General features: G+C 42.3%; 1 protein-coding gene and 1 pseudogene across 1 annotated transcript in view; both read left to right on the forward strand.

Annotated features, from left to right (window-relative positions):
- Positions 1–7,286: 7,286 nt before the first annotated feature.
- Positions 7,287–8,942, forward strand: LOC136125779 (glycerol kinase pseudogene; annotated as a pseudogene).
- A 1,555-nt stretch (positions 8,943–10,497) lies between these two features.
- Positions 10,498–17,522, forward strand: part of MOGAT1 (monoacylglycerol O-acyltransferase 1) — a 28,180-nt gene continuing 21,155 nt past the window's right edge. Inside the window, exon 1 of the mRNA XM_065880537.1 lies at positions 10,498–10,591. Coding sequence (XP_065736609.1) covers positions 10,498–10,591 — 94 coding nt within the window. The remainder of the gene's footprint in view (positions 10,592–17,522) is intronic.

Consider the following 17,522-nt stretch of genomic DNA (forward strand, 5'->3'; position numbering starts at 1 on the left):
AGGCCATGTGTGACAAACCCACAGCCAACATTGTTCTCAATGGTGAAAAACTGAAACCATTTCCACTAAGATCAGGAACAAGACAAGGTTGCCCACTCTCAACACTAGTATTCAACATAGTTTTGGAAGTTTTAGCCACAGCAATCAGAGAAGAGAAAGAAATAAAAGGAATCCAAATCAGAAAAGAAGAAGTAAAACTGTCACTGTTTGCAGATGACATGATACTATACATAGAGAATCCTAAAGATGCTACCAGAAAACTACTAGAGCTAATCAATGAGTTTGGTAAAGTAGTGGGATACAAACTTAATGCACAGAAATCTCTTGCATTCCTACACAGTAATCATGAAAAATCTGAAAGAGTAATTAAGGAAACACTCCCATTTACCACTGCAACAAAAAGAATAAAATACCTAGGAATAAACCTACCTAAGGAGACAAAAGACCTGTATGCAGAAAACTATAGGACACTGATGAAAGAAATTAAAGATGATACAAACAGATGGATAGATATACCATGTTCTTGGATTGGAAGAATCAACATTGTGAAAATGTCTATACTACCCAAAGCAATCTACAGATTCAATGCAATCCCTATCCAACTACCAATGGCATTTTTCACAGAACTAGAACAAAAAATTTCACAATTTGTATGGAAACACAAAAGACCCCGAATAGGCAAAGCAATCTTGAGAAAGAAAAACGCAGCTGGAAGAATCAGGCTCCCAGACTTCAGACTATACTACAAAGCTACAGTAATCAAGACAATAATGTACAGGCACAAAAACAGAAATACAGATCAATGGAACAGGATAGAAAGCCCAGAGATAAACCCACTCACATATGGTCACCTTATTTATTTTGTTGTTGTTGTCGTTTGTTTTTTTGCGGTACACGGGCCTCTCACTGTTGTGGCCTCTCCCGTTGCGGAGCACAGGCTCCGGATGCGCAGGCTCAGCGGCCATGGCTCACGGGCCCAGCCGCTCCACGGCATGTGGGATCCTCCTGGACCGGGACACGAACCCGTGTCCCCTGCATCGGCAGGCGGACTCTCAACCACTGTGCCACCAGGGAAGCCCTGGTCACCTTATTTTGGATAAAGGAAGCAAGAATATACAATGGAGAAAAGACAGCCTCTTCAATAAGTGGTGCTGTGAAAACTGGACAGCTACATGTAAAAGAATGAAATTAGAACACTCCCTAACACCGTACACAAAAATAAACTGGCTTACAGACCTAAATGTAAGGCAAGATACTTTAAAACTCTTAGAGGAAAACATAGGCAGAACAGTCTAGACATAAATCACAGCAAGATCCTTCTTGACCCACATCCTAGAGAAATGGAAATAAAAACAAAAGTAAACAAATGGGACCTAATGAAACTTAAAAGCTTTTGCACAACAAAGGAAACCATAAACAAGATGAAAAGACAACCCTCAGAATGGGAGAAAATATTTGCCAATGAAGCAACTGACAAAGGATTAATCTCCAAAATTTATAAGCAGCTCATGCAGCTCAATAACAAAAAAACAAACAACCCAATCCAAAAATGGTCAGAAGACCTAAATAGATTTCTCCAAAGAAGATATACTGATTGCCAACAAACACATGAAAGAATGCTCCACATCACTAATCATTAGAGAAATGCACATCAAAACTACAATGAGGTATCACCTCACACCAGTCAGAATGGCCATCATCAAAATATCTACAAACAATAGGTGCTGGTCTAGAGGGTGTGTAGAAAAGGGAACTCTCTTGCACTGTTGGTGGGAATGTAAATTGATACAGTCACTATGGAGAATAGTATGGAGGTTCCTTAAAAAACTAAAAATAGAACTACCATATGACACAGCAATCCCACTACTGGGCATATACCCTGAGAAAACCATAATTCAAAAAGAGTCATGTACCGCAATGTTCATTGCAGCACTATTTACAATAGCCAGGACATGGAAGCAACCTAAGTGTCCATCGACTGAAGAATGGATAAAGAAGATGTAGCATGTATATACAATGGAATATTACTCAGTCATAAAATAAACGAAACTGAGTTATTTGTAGTGAGGTGGTTGGACCCAGAGACTGTCATACAGAGTGAAGTAAGTCAGAAAGAGCAAAACAGATACCATATGCTAACACATATATATGGAATCTAAAAAAAAAAAAAAGTTATAAAGAATCTAGGGGCAGGACAGGAATAAAGACGTAGACATAGAGAATGGGCTTGAGGACATGGGGAGGGGGAAGGGTAAGCTGGTACGAAGTGAGAGAGTGGCATGGACTTATGTATACTAAGAAATGTAGAATAGGTACCTAGTGGGAAGCAGCCACATAGCACAGGGAGATCAGCTCGGTGCTTTGTAACCACCTAGAGGGGTGAGATAGGGAGGGTGGGAGGGAGGTGCAAGAGGGAGGAGATATGGGAACATATGTATATGTATAACTGATTCACTTTGTTATAAAGCAGAAACTAACACACCATTGTAAAACAATTATACTCCAATAAAGCTGTTAAATAAATAAATAAAATAAAATGAGTGACTATAACAAAAAAGAGACAAACTCACAGACATAGAAAACAAATTAGCGGTTACCAGTGGGGAAGAGGGAACGGGGGGGCAACATACGGGTAGGGAGTTAAGAGGTACAAACTATTATGTATAAAATAAATAAGCTACAGAGATATATTGTACAGCACAAGGAATATAGCCAATATTTTATAATAACTATAAATGGAGTATAACCTTTAAAAATTGTGAATCACTATGTTGTACATTGGAAACTTATATAACATTGTACATCAACTATACCTCGATAAAAATAGAAACATATGGGCTTCCCTGGTGGCGCAGTGGTTGAGAGTCCACCTGCCGACTCAGGTTCGTGCCCCGGTCCGGGAAGATCCCACATGCCGCGGAGCGGCTGGGCCTGTGAGCCATGGCCGCTGAGCCTACGCGTCTGGAGCCTGTGCTCCGCAAAGGGAGAGGCCACAACAGTGAGAGGCCCGCATACTGCAAAAAAAAAAAAAAAAAAAAAGAAACATATGCAAAAATTCTGATTAGGGAAAAAATAATAAAGTGGTAAGCTTTTATGTCTGTAATTTCTTCTCCTAAAACAAACATTGTCCACTTCCTCATCCATAAAGTGAGGGTAGGACCTCTCCGGATGGTTTGGGGATAAAGTATGTGGAAACAATTTGAAACACGCTAAGTACTTTTGAATATTAGACATTTATATTCCAGGTAACAATCCAAGTGATCGGAGACATTAATTTGCTCTGGTATTACGCTTAGTAAAAGTGGGGTTGCTGTTGCAAACTGAGGTGATAGATGATACAATTTACAATAACTGACTTTGTTGTAATTGCTATGTATCCAAAACAAGTTCTGTTCTGGCTGAAATCTTTTATGCGTTTCCTGTGAGTCTCCTGGGGCGTTCTAATCCCTTTGTAGATTACCCTGAAATTTTTAGGACTACATTAGAGTTTGGACTTTATCTTAAAGATTTTAAGCAGAGAAATGACATGATTGACTTGGTATTTTGGAAAGGTCACTTTGGGTACATTGTGGAGAAGGGATTAGGGGTGGTAGTTCAAGGGGCAAAACTCAAGGCACAGAAATCACTTAGGTGGTTGCAATAATCCAGAGGAGAAATGATAGCAGCCAGGCTGGGGAAATGGCATGTGTTGGGGAAAAAAGTAATAATAATAGATCCGAGGAATCAACAGGTCATATACCAAGTAACCATAAACAACCAGAAAGATACAAACATGAGTGAAAGCCCATCCATTGGATTGGACCTTCTTGGAAACTGGAAGTAAATGATGGAGCCTGCTTTGCCACACCTCCAAGGACACTGCTGTTTGAGTTGCTGAGTGCTTCATTCAAGAGCCTGTCCTGGACCCAGGTTGGTTGCAGTAGGCATTCCCAGTCACTTTCTCCTAGTTTTTCCCTTGTTTGGGTGGCTGGGGCCCCAGGTAGGTTCCCAGGCTGGGTGCAAACAAAAGGGGAGAGAGGTTCATGGGAAGAGAAAGGACATTTCATAAATATTAGTGATTACCGTAATAATTTCTCAGAGTAATTGTTCATAGTATTATAATTGTTTAAAAGAGCAGCTATGGAAGCACCTATTTTGTAGAGCAAATAACAAATATTAACATTAACTAATGGAAAGGTAAAAATTGAACCTATGTCAATGGAGCATTCAAAGGAGAATGTGAAAAGAAAGCATGTATATAGAGTCTGAGAACTTGTATGTGCCTATAGCAACAAGAAAGCACAGAGGAAAGGTAAACTTCGGACCATTATCATGGTGGCTACAAAGTCTCACTCTCTTGGGAAAGATGCCTGAAACTTTGCCCAGAACAAACATACTCCAGCCCTGTCAGATTGATAACATAGTTCATTGAGAAGAAAGTAAGAAAACAGAGGGGCCTGGGCAAATTTCTTGAACTTTGTTCAGAAGAGCCTTGAGAATAGAATTTCGTGAAGGACATTCCATCAGAATTACCATAGTGATGGTCCTCTATTTGACTTTAACCCGAGCCAGTCACTCTCAATGAATTATGGTAACTGTGATGGTTGGGTTCACAGTTTATGTGGTGTGTGTGTGAATGAGAGAGAAATATTATCTTTATGACTAATGCATCTTATGAAAACCAGAACAGTGACCTTTGTCCTAAACTGTCCCCTTTAAGGCCTCTCAATCTAGAGAGAATGCTGTTTCCTTTTAAACTTAACGATAGGAACATTTTAACTTAAACTACAGTAAAATAGAAAAACGTCATCTTCTTGTTAGTAGAAGTTAGCTATGGTAAAATGCACAGGAAACAAAATAAAAAGAGGAAGTGATTTTTAGTTATTCATTTCCAAGGATAGGCTTTTGTAATCTATAAGGCAATCTAAACTATCACCTTCTCATTCCTTAATTAGAGCTGAGAAGTGGAAAGAGGAACCACACTCGATCGCCGGAATCTCAGATCTTCAAGCCGGACAGTGTTGATTTCCTATCACCATGGCCACTTCAGGATTTAACCACGGCAGAGGTGATTTATAAATTTATGTTGAATTATTGAAAAGTTATGCATGTTTTATTCACTCATATGTACCCAAAGCCAAGCACATAGTATATGACTGGTAAATATCAATATTTGTTGACTGAATGAATAACTAACCCCAACGCAAACCATGACAAAGTTGGTCCTCTGCATTCTTCTACCAGAGGTTCAGTGACCGGTTCCTCTGTTTCAACATCCCCTTCCTCCCTCGTGGTATCATTTGAGGAAGAGTTTAGTACAGCAGTTACTTGCTCAGGGTCTAGAAACAGACAAGCCCATTTTTAAAAAACAGAAACTTAGTTTTACTACCTACTAGGTGAACAATTAACTTGACCTCTAGCCTCACTATCTTTACTGGTAAAGGAATAAGAGTACCTACCCTGGAGAGTTGCTGTGAGGCTTAAATCAAACACAGCACAGAAAGCATGTAGCCCAGTACCTGGTAGATGGTAAGCACTGAGTAAGCGTATATATCACATATAGTTTTTTAACTGCAACCCTGTTTAAACTTTGTATTTCTCCAAATATTAGCCTACCCACCACCACCAAAAAAAAAGTGGTTTCCAACCTGGGTTTTGCTGATCCCTCAGAGGTTCTGTAACTGTTTGATATCAGTTTCACTTTGCTAAAGATACAGCTTGGGAAGGAGGAAGATACTGAGAAGGTGGGAGTCAGGATCCCCATTCATTTCCAACAAGAGCAGTTTCACTTTGATTTCTTTTATAAATTGGAGTTATTTGAAGATTTAAAAAAAATCCCCCTGCTAAAGTCAAAGTTTGAAACCATGATCCTACACGACATTGCTTCTGCTTATCTGTTTTAGTAGCGTTGTAAAGAGATCTAGGTCTACTCCTTGCCGGTAACTGGCTGGGGTACCTTGGACAAATCCCTCATCTTCTCTGCTGTAAGCTCCCTATTCCACAAAATGTGTAGTTTGGAAAGAAAACGTGTAAGGTTCATGTTTTCCTATTAGTTTTATTTCTAGAGATCAACAAAACTCCTACAGAAAAGTTGTTTTGAATAGCTTGTTGAATTAAAATTTTCTCACCATTTAACTCCGATAACCTGGTACACAAATAAACATATGTTGACTGTTAAACAAATGAGTGAATGATTTAGTTGTTCATTAAAATGGTGATGGAACCTCATGGGTCCCTGCTTTGCTTAAAGGAGCTATGATGGGGTATGACAGGTCTTTTCTACCTGCTGAGGGCCCGGGGAAGATGACAAGAGCATGAACCAGACGAGTTTGCTCCAAGTGACTGGGAGAAGGAGCTCCGGGTATGCTGCTCTTCTTATCTCCTAATAGATTGTGAACCCAATTAATCAATCAGTCCTGCCATTCACATCTCCCAGGCTTATGTCAAATCCATCTCTATTCTCCTTTGCTAACACAGTAGACGAAGCCACCATCCTCTACTCTCACCCTACAACAGCCTCCTTAGGGTCTCCCCACTTCCACTCTTGTTACCTCCAATCTCTTCTAATTAGGTGCTCATTCTCTATCACTGGAACTTGCATGTTTCTTTCGGGGCACTAGCACACATTTGGTTTATTTTCTGTTTCCCTCACTAGACCGTGAACCACATGAGGACAGAGACCTTTCTTACTCATCCCATCTTATTCAGCCCATCTCCACTCCTCACCTAGTGCTTAGCACATACCAGCCTTTCCATAAATAATCAATGAATGAATGCGTGGGAATTCTCAAAGGCTGAGAGACCCTGTCTTAATTCACCTTTGTGCTATCGGCACGCAGGGCAATGCCCGGTGCAAAGCAGGCATTCCCTACATACTTGTTCCACGTGTGGGTCAACTGATGAAGGGATGACTCCTTTCCAGGTTTTAGACGACAAAACCGTATTTGAATCTTCACTCTGCCAGCTGTGTGACTTTGAGCCTGGCCTTCATTAACTGCCGAATGAGCTAACAGTTATTTCGCGGGGTTGCTCCAGGATAAGCTCAGGCTGCTGAAGGGCTCTGCACAATGTCTGACACGCTGTGTACTCAACGCATCCCCACTACCAGTGGGGTAAGGTGCAGGGAAAAAATCTAGAAGAATCTAGAAGAGAAGAGGGGGGGCGGGGCGAGAAGCTCCTTGCCGATACTGCGTTCTACGGCCGCGCGCTAGCTGGCCCTCCCGGCCTGCCGTCCGCCCCTCCCCCTCCCGCCGCCGTCACCCGGGAAACGGGACGCTACCGCCCGCCCGCCGACCTAAGCGAGTTTCATGGCAGCCACGAAGAAAGCAGTTTTGGGGCAGTTGGTGGGAGCAGTGGACCAGGGCACAAGCTCGACGCGCTTTTTGGTTTTCAATCCCAAAACAGCCGAACTAGTTAGTCATCATCAAGTGGAAATAAAACAAGAGTTTCCAAAAGAAGGATGGGTAGAACAAGACCCTAAGGAAATCCTGCAGTCCGTCTGTGAGTGTATAGAGAAAACGTGTGAGAAACTTGGACAGCTCAATATTTGCAACATAAAAGCTATTGGTATCAGTAACCAGAGGGAGACCACTGTGGTCTGGGACAAGTTAACTGGAGAACCTCTTTACAATGCTGTGGTGTGGCTTGATCTAAGAACCCAATCTACCGTTGAGAGTCTTCGTAAAAGCATTCCAGTAAATAATAACTTTGTCAAGACCAAGACAGGCCTTCCACTTAGCACTTACTTCAGTGCAGTGAAACTTCGTTGGCTCCTTGCCAACGTGAGAAAAGTTCAAAAGGCAGTTGAAGAAGATAGAGCCCTTTTTGGGACCATTGATTCATGGCTTATTTGGAGCTTGACAGGAGGAGCCAGTGGAGGCGTCCATTGTACGGATGTAACAAATGCAAGCAGGACGATGCTTTTCAACATTCATTCTTTGGAATGGGATAAAGAGCTCTGTGAATTTTTTCAAGTTCCAATGAAAATTCTTCCAAATGTCCGGAGTTCTTCTGAGATCTATGGCCTAATGAAAGCTGGGGCCTTGGAAGGTGTGCCAATATCTGGGTGTTTGGGGGACCAATCTGCTGCATTGGTGGGACAACAGTGCTTCCAGGATGGACAAGCCAAAAACACGTATGGATCAGGCTGTTTCTTACTATGTAATACAGGCCATAAGTGTGTATTTTCTGAACATGGCCTTCTGACCACAGTGGCTTACAAACTCGGAAGAGACAAACCAGTACATTATGCATTAGAAGGTTCGGTAGCTATAGCCGGTGCTGCTGTTCGCTGGCTCAGAGACAATCTTGGAATTATAAAGACCTCAGAGGAAATTGAAAAACTTGCTAAAGAAGTAGGTTCCTCTTATGGCTGCTATTTTGTCCCAGCCTTTTCAGGGCTATATGCACCTTATTGGGAGCCCAGTGCCAGAGGGATCATCTGTGGGCTCACCCAATTCACCAATAAATGCCATATTGCTTTTGCTTCATTAGAAGCTGTTTGTTTCCAAACCCGAGAGATTTTGGATGCCATGAACCGGGACTGTGGAATTGCACTCAGCCATTTGCAGGTAGACGGAGGAATGACCAACAACAAAATTCTTATGCAGCTACAAGCAGACATTCTGTATATCCCAGTAGTGAAGCCCTTGATACATGAGACAACTGCCCTGGGAGCTGCCATGGCAGCCGGGGCTGCAGAAGGGGTTGGCGTTTGGAGTCTCGAGCCTGAGGATTTGTCAGCTGTCACGATGGAGCGGTTTGAACCTCAGATCAACGCCAAGGAAAGTGAAATTCGTTATTCTACATGGAAGAAAGCTGTGATGAAGTCCATGGGTTGGGTTAGCACTCAGTCTTTGGAAAATGGTGACCCTAGCATCTTCAGTAGTTTACCCTTGGGCTTTTTTATAGTGAGTAGCATGGTAATGTTAATCGGAGCAAGGTACCTCTCAGGTGTGCCATAAATAATACCGAGTCATGGATTCCAAAGATGTGAGCTCTTTACCTAACAAGAAAATTCAGTGATTCTGTCTTTTAATGTGCTGACACTATTCACAGACTGATTTTATTTATAAGCCTCTTGCTGCATGACCCTCCAAGTAGACCTGTGGCTTGAAATAAAGAAAATGTGGCACACACAAAAAAGTGATTTCTCAATTAGGAACCAAAAAAAAAAAAACAACCGCAAGTTTTGCATACAAAAAGTCACAAACAACTCCCCTGAACTACCCAGTGGTTGTTATTTTTATCTAACTTTCTATTAAAACGTTGAAGGAGAAAGGGGCATGGTGGGGGGATGGGTAGTCAACTCCCATCTAGCAATGACTTGACAGCTACCTGCCACTTGGTGTTGGTCAACTATACAGGAAGATTTACAAAGAAAATGTAGTGGGCGCTCACAGCATGAGGCACAATTTAGAATCCATCCATTTATCTAACACATAATTGAAACCCTTCACTGGCAAATCTTAGGGTAAAAACTTGAACCCTAAACACAGCCTGCAAGGATCTGGTCCTTGGCTACCATTTTTGACTCATTTCACTCCATTCTCCTCCTTGTTCCCTGAGCTCCCACTATTTTGGTCTTCTTTGACTTTCAGCCACAGGACCTTTGCACATGTGCTTCCCTTTGCTTGAATTAGATTCACCGTTATAATTAAAGTCAAGGTCACTTCTTCCGAGACTGACCTTCCAGTCTAAGTCCTAGAACCTTCTCATTCACTCATAGTAGCATTTCACTTTGCAATTACCCAACTGTGTGGTTATTTTCCTTATGTTCCCCCCCCATAATTTGTACCCTCTGGGAATTGATGAATGACTTGGTTACTGAGTGTATCCCCCAGCGCCCAGAATGGTTCCCGGCACGTGGGAGGTATTCAATAAATGTCCTTTGAATGAATAAGCGAAAGTTTTCCAGGATTCGTATAGGAATCTGAGACACAAAGATGAGGAGGCCCCAGAGTTTGGGGGTGGTGTGGGGAACACAGACCAACAAACAGATGGGTACCAAGCTCCAGAGAACCTAACTCCTGCGCCTTCCTCCAGCTGGTGGGAGATCCTAACCCTTTCCCAGCTGCAGACACCCTCGGAGCAAGAGGTGGGTTTAAAGGCGGATGCTGAAGCCTAGCGCACAGTAATCCACCAGTTGAATCAACCAGCCCGGTGGAGATCCCAGGTCTTGGGCGAAGTTGCAGGAGCCCGCGTCGCCGAGCTCTGGCAGGCTGCCAGGTGACCCCTCTCGTCCACCCTTGTGCCCAATGCGGCGCGCCAGCCAATGCGCCCCGGGCGCCGCAGCTGCTCCCGAGCCCGGGCGCGTGATTGGCAGCCTCCAGCCTCAGCCCCGGCGCGCCCTCCCACCCAAGACTAAGTCCAGTCCGCGCCCACTCCGGGGCGGTCGCCGCCTCCTCTGCGCCGGGGTGCCGGGCGCTGGGCCGGCACGCAGCGCACACCCGGCAGGCGCCCCGGAGCAGCGAGGTCCCAGGCGGCAGCGCTCGGCGCAGTCCTCGCTCCGGCCGGGCCATGAAGGTCGAGTTTGCGCCGCTCAACATCCCGCTGGCGCGGCGGCTGCAGACGGCGGCGGTGCTGCAGTGGGTCCTGTCCTTCCTTCTGCTCGGTAAGGACTCCGGCCGCGCAAGATCCGGGCGAAACACCGCGGTGCCTGGGGCTCCGTCTCCCCCCCTCCCGGACATCACTACTTCCCTTGTGAGCCAGAGCAGGCAGGTCACAGAGGGCATTTGTAGCTAATTTAGGACTCCCCTCTTTGATTCATCTTTCCACGTGAACCTTGTAGCAAGCCACTGATTGGCAACTTTATTTTCCCCTGTGCTGTTTTTAAAACTCGAGGTGTACTTTACCCGCAGTAAAAAGCACAGATTTTAACTCGGTGAGTTTTGACAAATGTATACAGCCAAGTGTAACCACGACCCAATCGAGCTATCGGACATTGCACTTAAGCCCCTCAAAAGTAGATAAACTCGTTTCTTGAATTATCGATTCATAAATGGAAAAACAATGCCCAGGGATTTGAAACCTGATTTCTTCTGTATTCCCCCCCCCCCACCCCATAACAAATATCTGCGTTAGCTTTCCCTTGTTTAAGGTTTTCCGGATGCAGAAAGCTACCTTGCTGCAAAGAAGACTGCACCACACGTTAGGTTGGGTTGGATGGCCTCTCTCTCTAAATAATTCGACCCAGGAGAGTGTGTTCTAGCCAGTTCCCAAATTAAGCCCAGGTAGAAATGCGCTGGAACCAGTCACTGGATGGGGCGGGGGGCTTATCTGGGAGCTTTTTCTCTGGATGTTTGTTCTGCTCTTGAGGGGGGTGGGGGCATGGGGAGGGTCAGGGAAAAGGAGGGGGTGTAAGAGGACAGGAATTACTGGGAACTTAAACTCTTCAGAAGGCTCAAGTCATTTGTGTGCTATAAGATCATGGGTTGTACACTGTCCAGGCCACAGTAATAATAAATTCATTACACTGTAGAGGTTTACAATTTTGAAACCATTTTACATTTTGAATGCCTGGATCAGTGGTTCTCAACCCTGGCTGCACATTAAGATCACTGGAGGAATTTCTAAAAAATAAGATGCCCAGGCTCTATCCCTAGAATTTTGAATTCATTTGTTTCAGAAAGGAACCTGCACATCAGGAATTTTTTTTTTTTTTTAATAAACTCTCCAAGTACAGCTAGAGTTTACTAAAAAAGGAAATTCAAATAATTAACTCATTAAGTCCTCCTAGGCCAAACTGTTGAGACAGCATTATTACACTTTGTTTTGCTCTAGGCCAAAGTACCATTGAGGTAACAGCTACACTTAGAGCGGGCCTTGTGTGTTCTGCCAGCTACAGCTTGGCACTTGCCATCTACCTCTACAGTTCTAAGCACCATACACTATTAACCATGTAATCTTCACAACAGCCCTGTGAGGTAAGGACTGTGTCTTCCTGTGCTCTTTGTACGGCTGAGGGAACTAAGAGGTGAAGTGAACTGTTCAAGGTCACACAGTTAGTAGGAGGTGGAGGGGCTGGGTGCAAACCCAAATATTCTACCCAGAGTTCCTGCTTTAACCACTGTGCTGTCCAAGTTAATGCCTTGAAACTGGAGACTGACTTTCTTCCTCATCAGCCAGCACATCTCTGATAGCCCACTGTCTTTTCCTTCCATGGCCCTTATCATTGCTTGTATTTGTGTATGTCTGTGGTTACTTGAGGAAGGTCTCTATGGCCATCTGTAGGGGAGCAGAATTTGCCAGCCCCAAGTATGTTTCTTTGGTATATTAATTATTTTAAGCTGCTTATTTTCTAAGAAGCAGCAGACATGGGAAAAACTCTGAAAACCTAGTGGAAGTTACCCTTTTGTAAGAAACATTTACATTTATAAGGGAAATCTCCATTTGTAAGGGTGTCTCCCTTGCTGTACCAGGAAGAGCATGATGACCAAATCTCTAGAAACCTACCAATGAAGAAGGCAGGGACTTAAATTTGCATAAAACCTTACCCTTCCTTACTGTGCTTTTTCTCATAACCTCCCATAACTGACTCAACCCACCTTCAATATCCTTTTTTGTCTTTAGCTGAGGATGGTTTTTTTTTTTTTTTTTTTTGCGGTTCGCGGGCCTCTCCCATTGCGGAGCACGGGCTCCAGACGCGCAGGCTCAGCGGCCATGGGTCACAGGCCCAGCCGCTCCGCGGCATGTGGGATCTTCCCAGACCGGGGCATGAACCGGCGTGCCCCGCATCGGCAGGCAGACTCCCAACCACTGCGCCACCAGGGAAGCCCTGAGGATGGTATTTAAGGGGAAGGTTTTGGCCATTTTGGCAAGTTACTCAGTTTTCCTGGGTCTCCCCCAGGCATACATATTATTAAAATTTTGTTTGATTTTCTCCCATTAATCTCTCACGTCAATTTAATTCTTAGATCAGCCAGAGGAACGTAGGAGGGTAGAGGAAAATTTCTTCCTCCCTGATACATCCTAGTTCACAGGCTCAGTGAGGGAGTACCCAGCCCGTGCCTGGCCCATGGGAGGCACACAATAAGTACTGGTTGAATGTCTTCACTCTGTCACCCAAAAGGGAAGTGGTCCACCCCACATGTCGCTATTTGTATCAACTCATGTATGTAAATCCCCACAGTGACCCTAGAGGTAGGGGCTAACCCCTGTACTCATTTTCCAAAGATAGAGCTTGGAGGTGCAGTAACTGCTCAAGGTCACAAGGTGGGTGGTAGAGCCTTATGTGTCACATGTGAATGTACTAATAACTTAGACATGGCCCACCAGTCCTAATTTGAATCAAACTACAGTGGCTTGACAGACAATTCATTTAAATGCTCTTATTGCATACATTTGACATTCGTGTTACTAGGAGCATATTATTTTGTATTATCATATATTTTGGAAATTTTATTATGAAAAATTCCAAACATACAGAAAAGTAGAGAAGGGTATAAACTCCCATATACCCATTACTTGGATTTATAATTATTTTTACAATTTGCTATATTAGTTTTACCTATTTTGCAAAAATATTTTAAAGCAAATCACATTGTATTTTAATCCCAAGTACTTTAGTATGCCTATTATAAAATTGTTTTACAAAATTATAGTAACATTGTCCCATGTAGCATAATTAACATTAATCGCTTAAAATCATCTAAACCAAGTCAATATTCATATTTCCTAAAATTGAGCCCCAAATACACTTTTATGTGTGACTTACTTGAATCAGGATCCAAAAAAGCCCCCTGGGTTGCATTTAGTTTTTAATTTAGAACAGTTTTTCCCCCCATTTGTTTTCTTGTCAATGAAGCATTGAAGAAGCCGGGTTATCTGTCCTGCAAGATGTGTCTTCAGAAGTTCTCTGATTGCTATTTTGTAGGGTTAACATGTTCCTCAATTCCCTGTATTTCTTCTAAAATGGAAGTTGGAGCTAAAGGTTTGATTAGATTTAGGTGAAACCTTTTTGCAAGTCCTTGCCGAGGTGCTGCTGTGTGCTCATGTTGCCTTATGTCAGAATGCACAGTGCCTAGCTGTCCCTTATGAGAGTGGTCAGTGGGTACAGGTAGGAAGTAATGTGAGGGGTGGTAATTGACATGCTGCAAATAAAAGTTCCCTATTGACCGTTGACCTTTCACCTAGTCTCCATTAATGATCCTTGACCAAATTAACTGTTTTATTTGGGACTACAAAATGGTAATTTTCATATTCGATCATTCATTCTTCACATATTAACTAGAATTTATGCCAGGAATAATTTTTCCTCATCATCTAGGGCCATTGATTACCCTGCAATTCAATTCTTACGGTAAAGGCAGTATAAACGCTTACCTATTTCTTTCCATTTTAATTATTTTAAAGTAAGGAGTTCATGTAGTATCTCCTTCCAATGGTGATAAGAGAAGTTTTATTAACTATGTATTTTAAAGTCTCTAAATCAAAATCTTGGAATGCATTTTTCTTTCCACCATCAGGAAATGAGTTTAAGCTATTAGCACTTGGGATATATATTTTTTTTTAAAAAAAGCAAAATGTTTCATTTAGTCATGAAATCAAATACTGTTTCCTTGAGATAAATGTTAAGTGCCTGTCTTCCAGTCTTATAACATTGTATTATTTTTAGGTGTGCAACATAATAATTTGATATATGTCTATTGCAAAATGAGTTCCACAGTAAGTTTAGTTAAAATCCATTGCCACACATTTTTTTTCTCTTATGTTGAGATCTTTAAGATTTACTCTCAGCAACTTTCAAATATGCAATACAGTATTGTTAACTGTAGTCACCATGCTGTACATTACATGCCCAGGACTTATTTATCTTATAAGTGAAAGTTTTTACGTTTTGATCAATTTTACTCATTTTACCTCCCCCGGCCCCCCGCATACCTCCACCTTCCTTTGGCAACCACCAATCTATTCTCGGTATCTATGAGCTTATTCTTTTGTTTTGTTTGTTTGTCCACACATGTAAGATTATGTATTTGTCCTTCTCTGCCTCACTGATTCCACTTAGCATAAAGGTCTATCCATGTTGTCACTAATGGCAGGATTTCCTTTCCATGGCTGAATAATATTCTATTTCATATATGTAGTATATATCACATTTTCTGTATCCATTCGTCTGTTGATGGACACTAGTTGTTTCCACGTCTTGACTGTTGTAAATAATGCTGCCGTGAACATGACGGGGTGCAGATATCTTTTCCAGATAGTGATTTCATTTCCTTCAGTAAATGCTAGGAAGTGGAATTGCTGGATCACCTACCTTCCAATCTTAATATTCAAGAAACTGAAACATTACTTACTAGCTTGTGTGCTACCAACCTGCTAACTGAAAAGTGGAAAACTGAAAAAGAGAGAGCCAACATTTATTGACCATCTTCTATCCTTGTGGCAGGGATTATTAGATTTATTTTTTTTAAGTGAGAAAACTGAAGCTCAAGAGGTATGTATCTTACCTAAGACCATGTGGTGAGACTGTGATCTTTTACTGAATGGGTCTATTTATTTACTTATTTATTTAAGCAGCCTTATTGTGACACTGTCAAACAGTTAACTGCACGTATTTATTTTATTTTATTTTTTGACTGTGCCGTGCAGCTTGTGGGATCTTAGACCCCCAACCAGGGATTGAACAAGGGCCTTTGGCAGTGAAAGCTCAGAGTCCTAACCACTGGGCTGTCAGGCAATTCCCACTGCACATATTTAATGTGTACAGTTTAAGTTGTCACATATGCACACCTGAAAAAAATATTGCCACAATTAAGATAGTAAATATAGCCATCATCCCCAAAGGTTTCTCATATCCATTTTGTAACCCCTCCTTCTCCCATCTACAAGCATCCACTTAATATGGTTGCTGTCATTCATAATACTAGTTTGCATTTTCTAGTGTTTTATATAAATGGAGACACAGCATATGTACTCTTCTTTTTTTTTTGGTCTGGCTTCTTTCACTGAATATAATTATTTTGAGATTCATTCTGTTTGTATGTTATTAAGTAGTTCATAGCTTTTTTGTTTCAGAGCGGTGTTCTAGTGAGTGAATATGTTGCAATTTGTTTGTTCATTCATGTATTCATGAATATTTGGCTCGTAGCTATTATCAGTAATACTGCCGTGAACTTCTACCTACAAGTCTTTTTTTTTTTTTTTTGCGGTACGCGGACCTCTCGCTGTTGTGGCCTCTCCCTTGGCGGAGCACAGGCTCCGGACGCGCAGGCTCAGCGGCCATGGCTCACGGGCCCAGCCACTCCGCGGCATGTGGGATCTTCCCGGACCGGGGCACGAACCCGTGTCCCCTGCATTGGCAGGCGGACGCTCAACCACTGCGCCACCAGGGAAGCCCTACCTACAAGTCTTAACGAATGTATACTTTCTTTATTCTTGGGTAAACCTAGGAATGGAATGGTTGATCATGTTATGGTAGGAGCAGGTTTAACTTTTTAAGAAATCGCCAAACTTCCTTCCCGAGTTGTTGTACCAGTTTACATTCCCACCAGCACCGTATGAGAGTTCCAGTTGCTCCATATCCTTGCCATCATTTGATATAGGCAGTCCTTTTAATCTTTGCAACTTTAACAGGTGTGTAGTGGTGTCTCTCATTGTAGCTTTCGTTCACATTTCCCTGATGTCTAATGATGTTGAACATCTTTTCATGTGCTTGTTTGCCATTTGTATGTTTTCTTTTTTTAAATAATCTTTTAATTTAGTCTTATTTCATTTTTTAAATATAAATTTATTTATTTATTTATTTTTGGCTGTGTTGGGTCTTCGTTGCTGCGCACGGCATTTCTCTAGTTGTGGTGAACGGGGGCTACTCTTTGTTGTGGTGTGCAGGCTTCTCATTGCGGTGGCTTCTCTTGTTGCGGAGCATGGCCTCTAGGCAGGCAGGCTTCAGTAGTTGTGGCACACGGGCTCAGGAGTTGTGGCTCACGGGCTTAGTTGCTCTGCGGCATGTAGGATCTTGCCAGACCAGGGCTCGAACCCGTGTCCCCTGCATTGGCAGGCAGATTCCTAACCACTGTGCCACCAAGGAAGCCCCTGTATGTTTTCTTGGTTGAAGTGCCTGTTTAAATCTTTTGCGCATTTTTGATTGGGTTGCTTGCTTTCCTATTATTGAGTTTTGAGAGTTTGTGTTCTTCGGGATACACGTCCTTTATCAGGCATACACTTTGCATAGATTTTTTTTCTTCCAGTCTATGGGTTATCTTTTGTGTATCTGAAGAGCAGAAATTTTAAATTTTGGTGAAGTCTAACGTATCCATATTTTCTCTATGGATTGTGTTTTTGGTGTTATATCTAAGAAATCTTTGCTTAACCCCAGTTCACAAAGATTTTCTACGTTTTCTTCAAGTTTTATAGTTTTAGGTTTTACATATAGAACTATGATCCATTTTGGGTTCATTTTTGTATATAGTACAAGGTCCAAGTTCATTTTTCTGGCATATGTTTAATTGTTGCAGCTCTGTTGTTCAAAAGAAAAAAATAAGCTGTTTTTTCTTTACTGCATTGGGCTTGTGCTTTTGTCAAAACTCAGTTGTCCATAT

Source organism: Phocoena phocoena, chromosome 7, assembly GCF_963924675.1.
Source record: "Phocoena phocoena chromosome 7, mPhoPho1.1, whole genome shotgun sequence".
Taxonomy (NCBI): domain Eukaryota; kingdom Metazoa; phylum Chordata; class Mammalia; order Artiodactyla; family Phocoenidae; genus Phocoena; species Phocoena phocoena.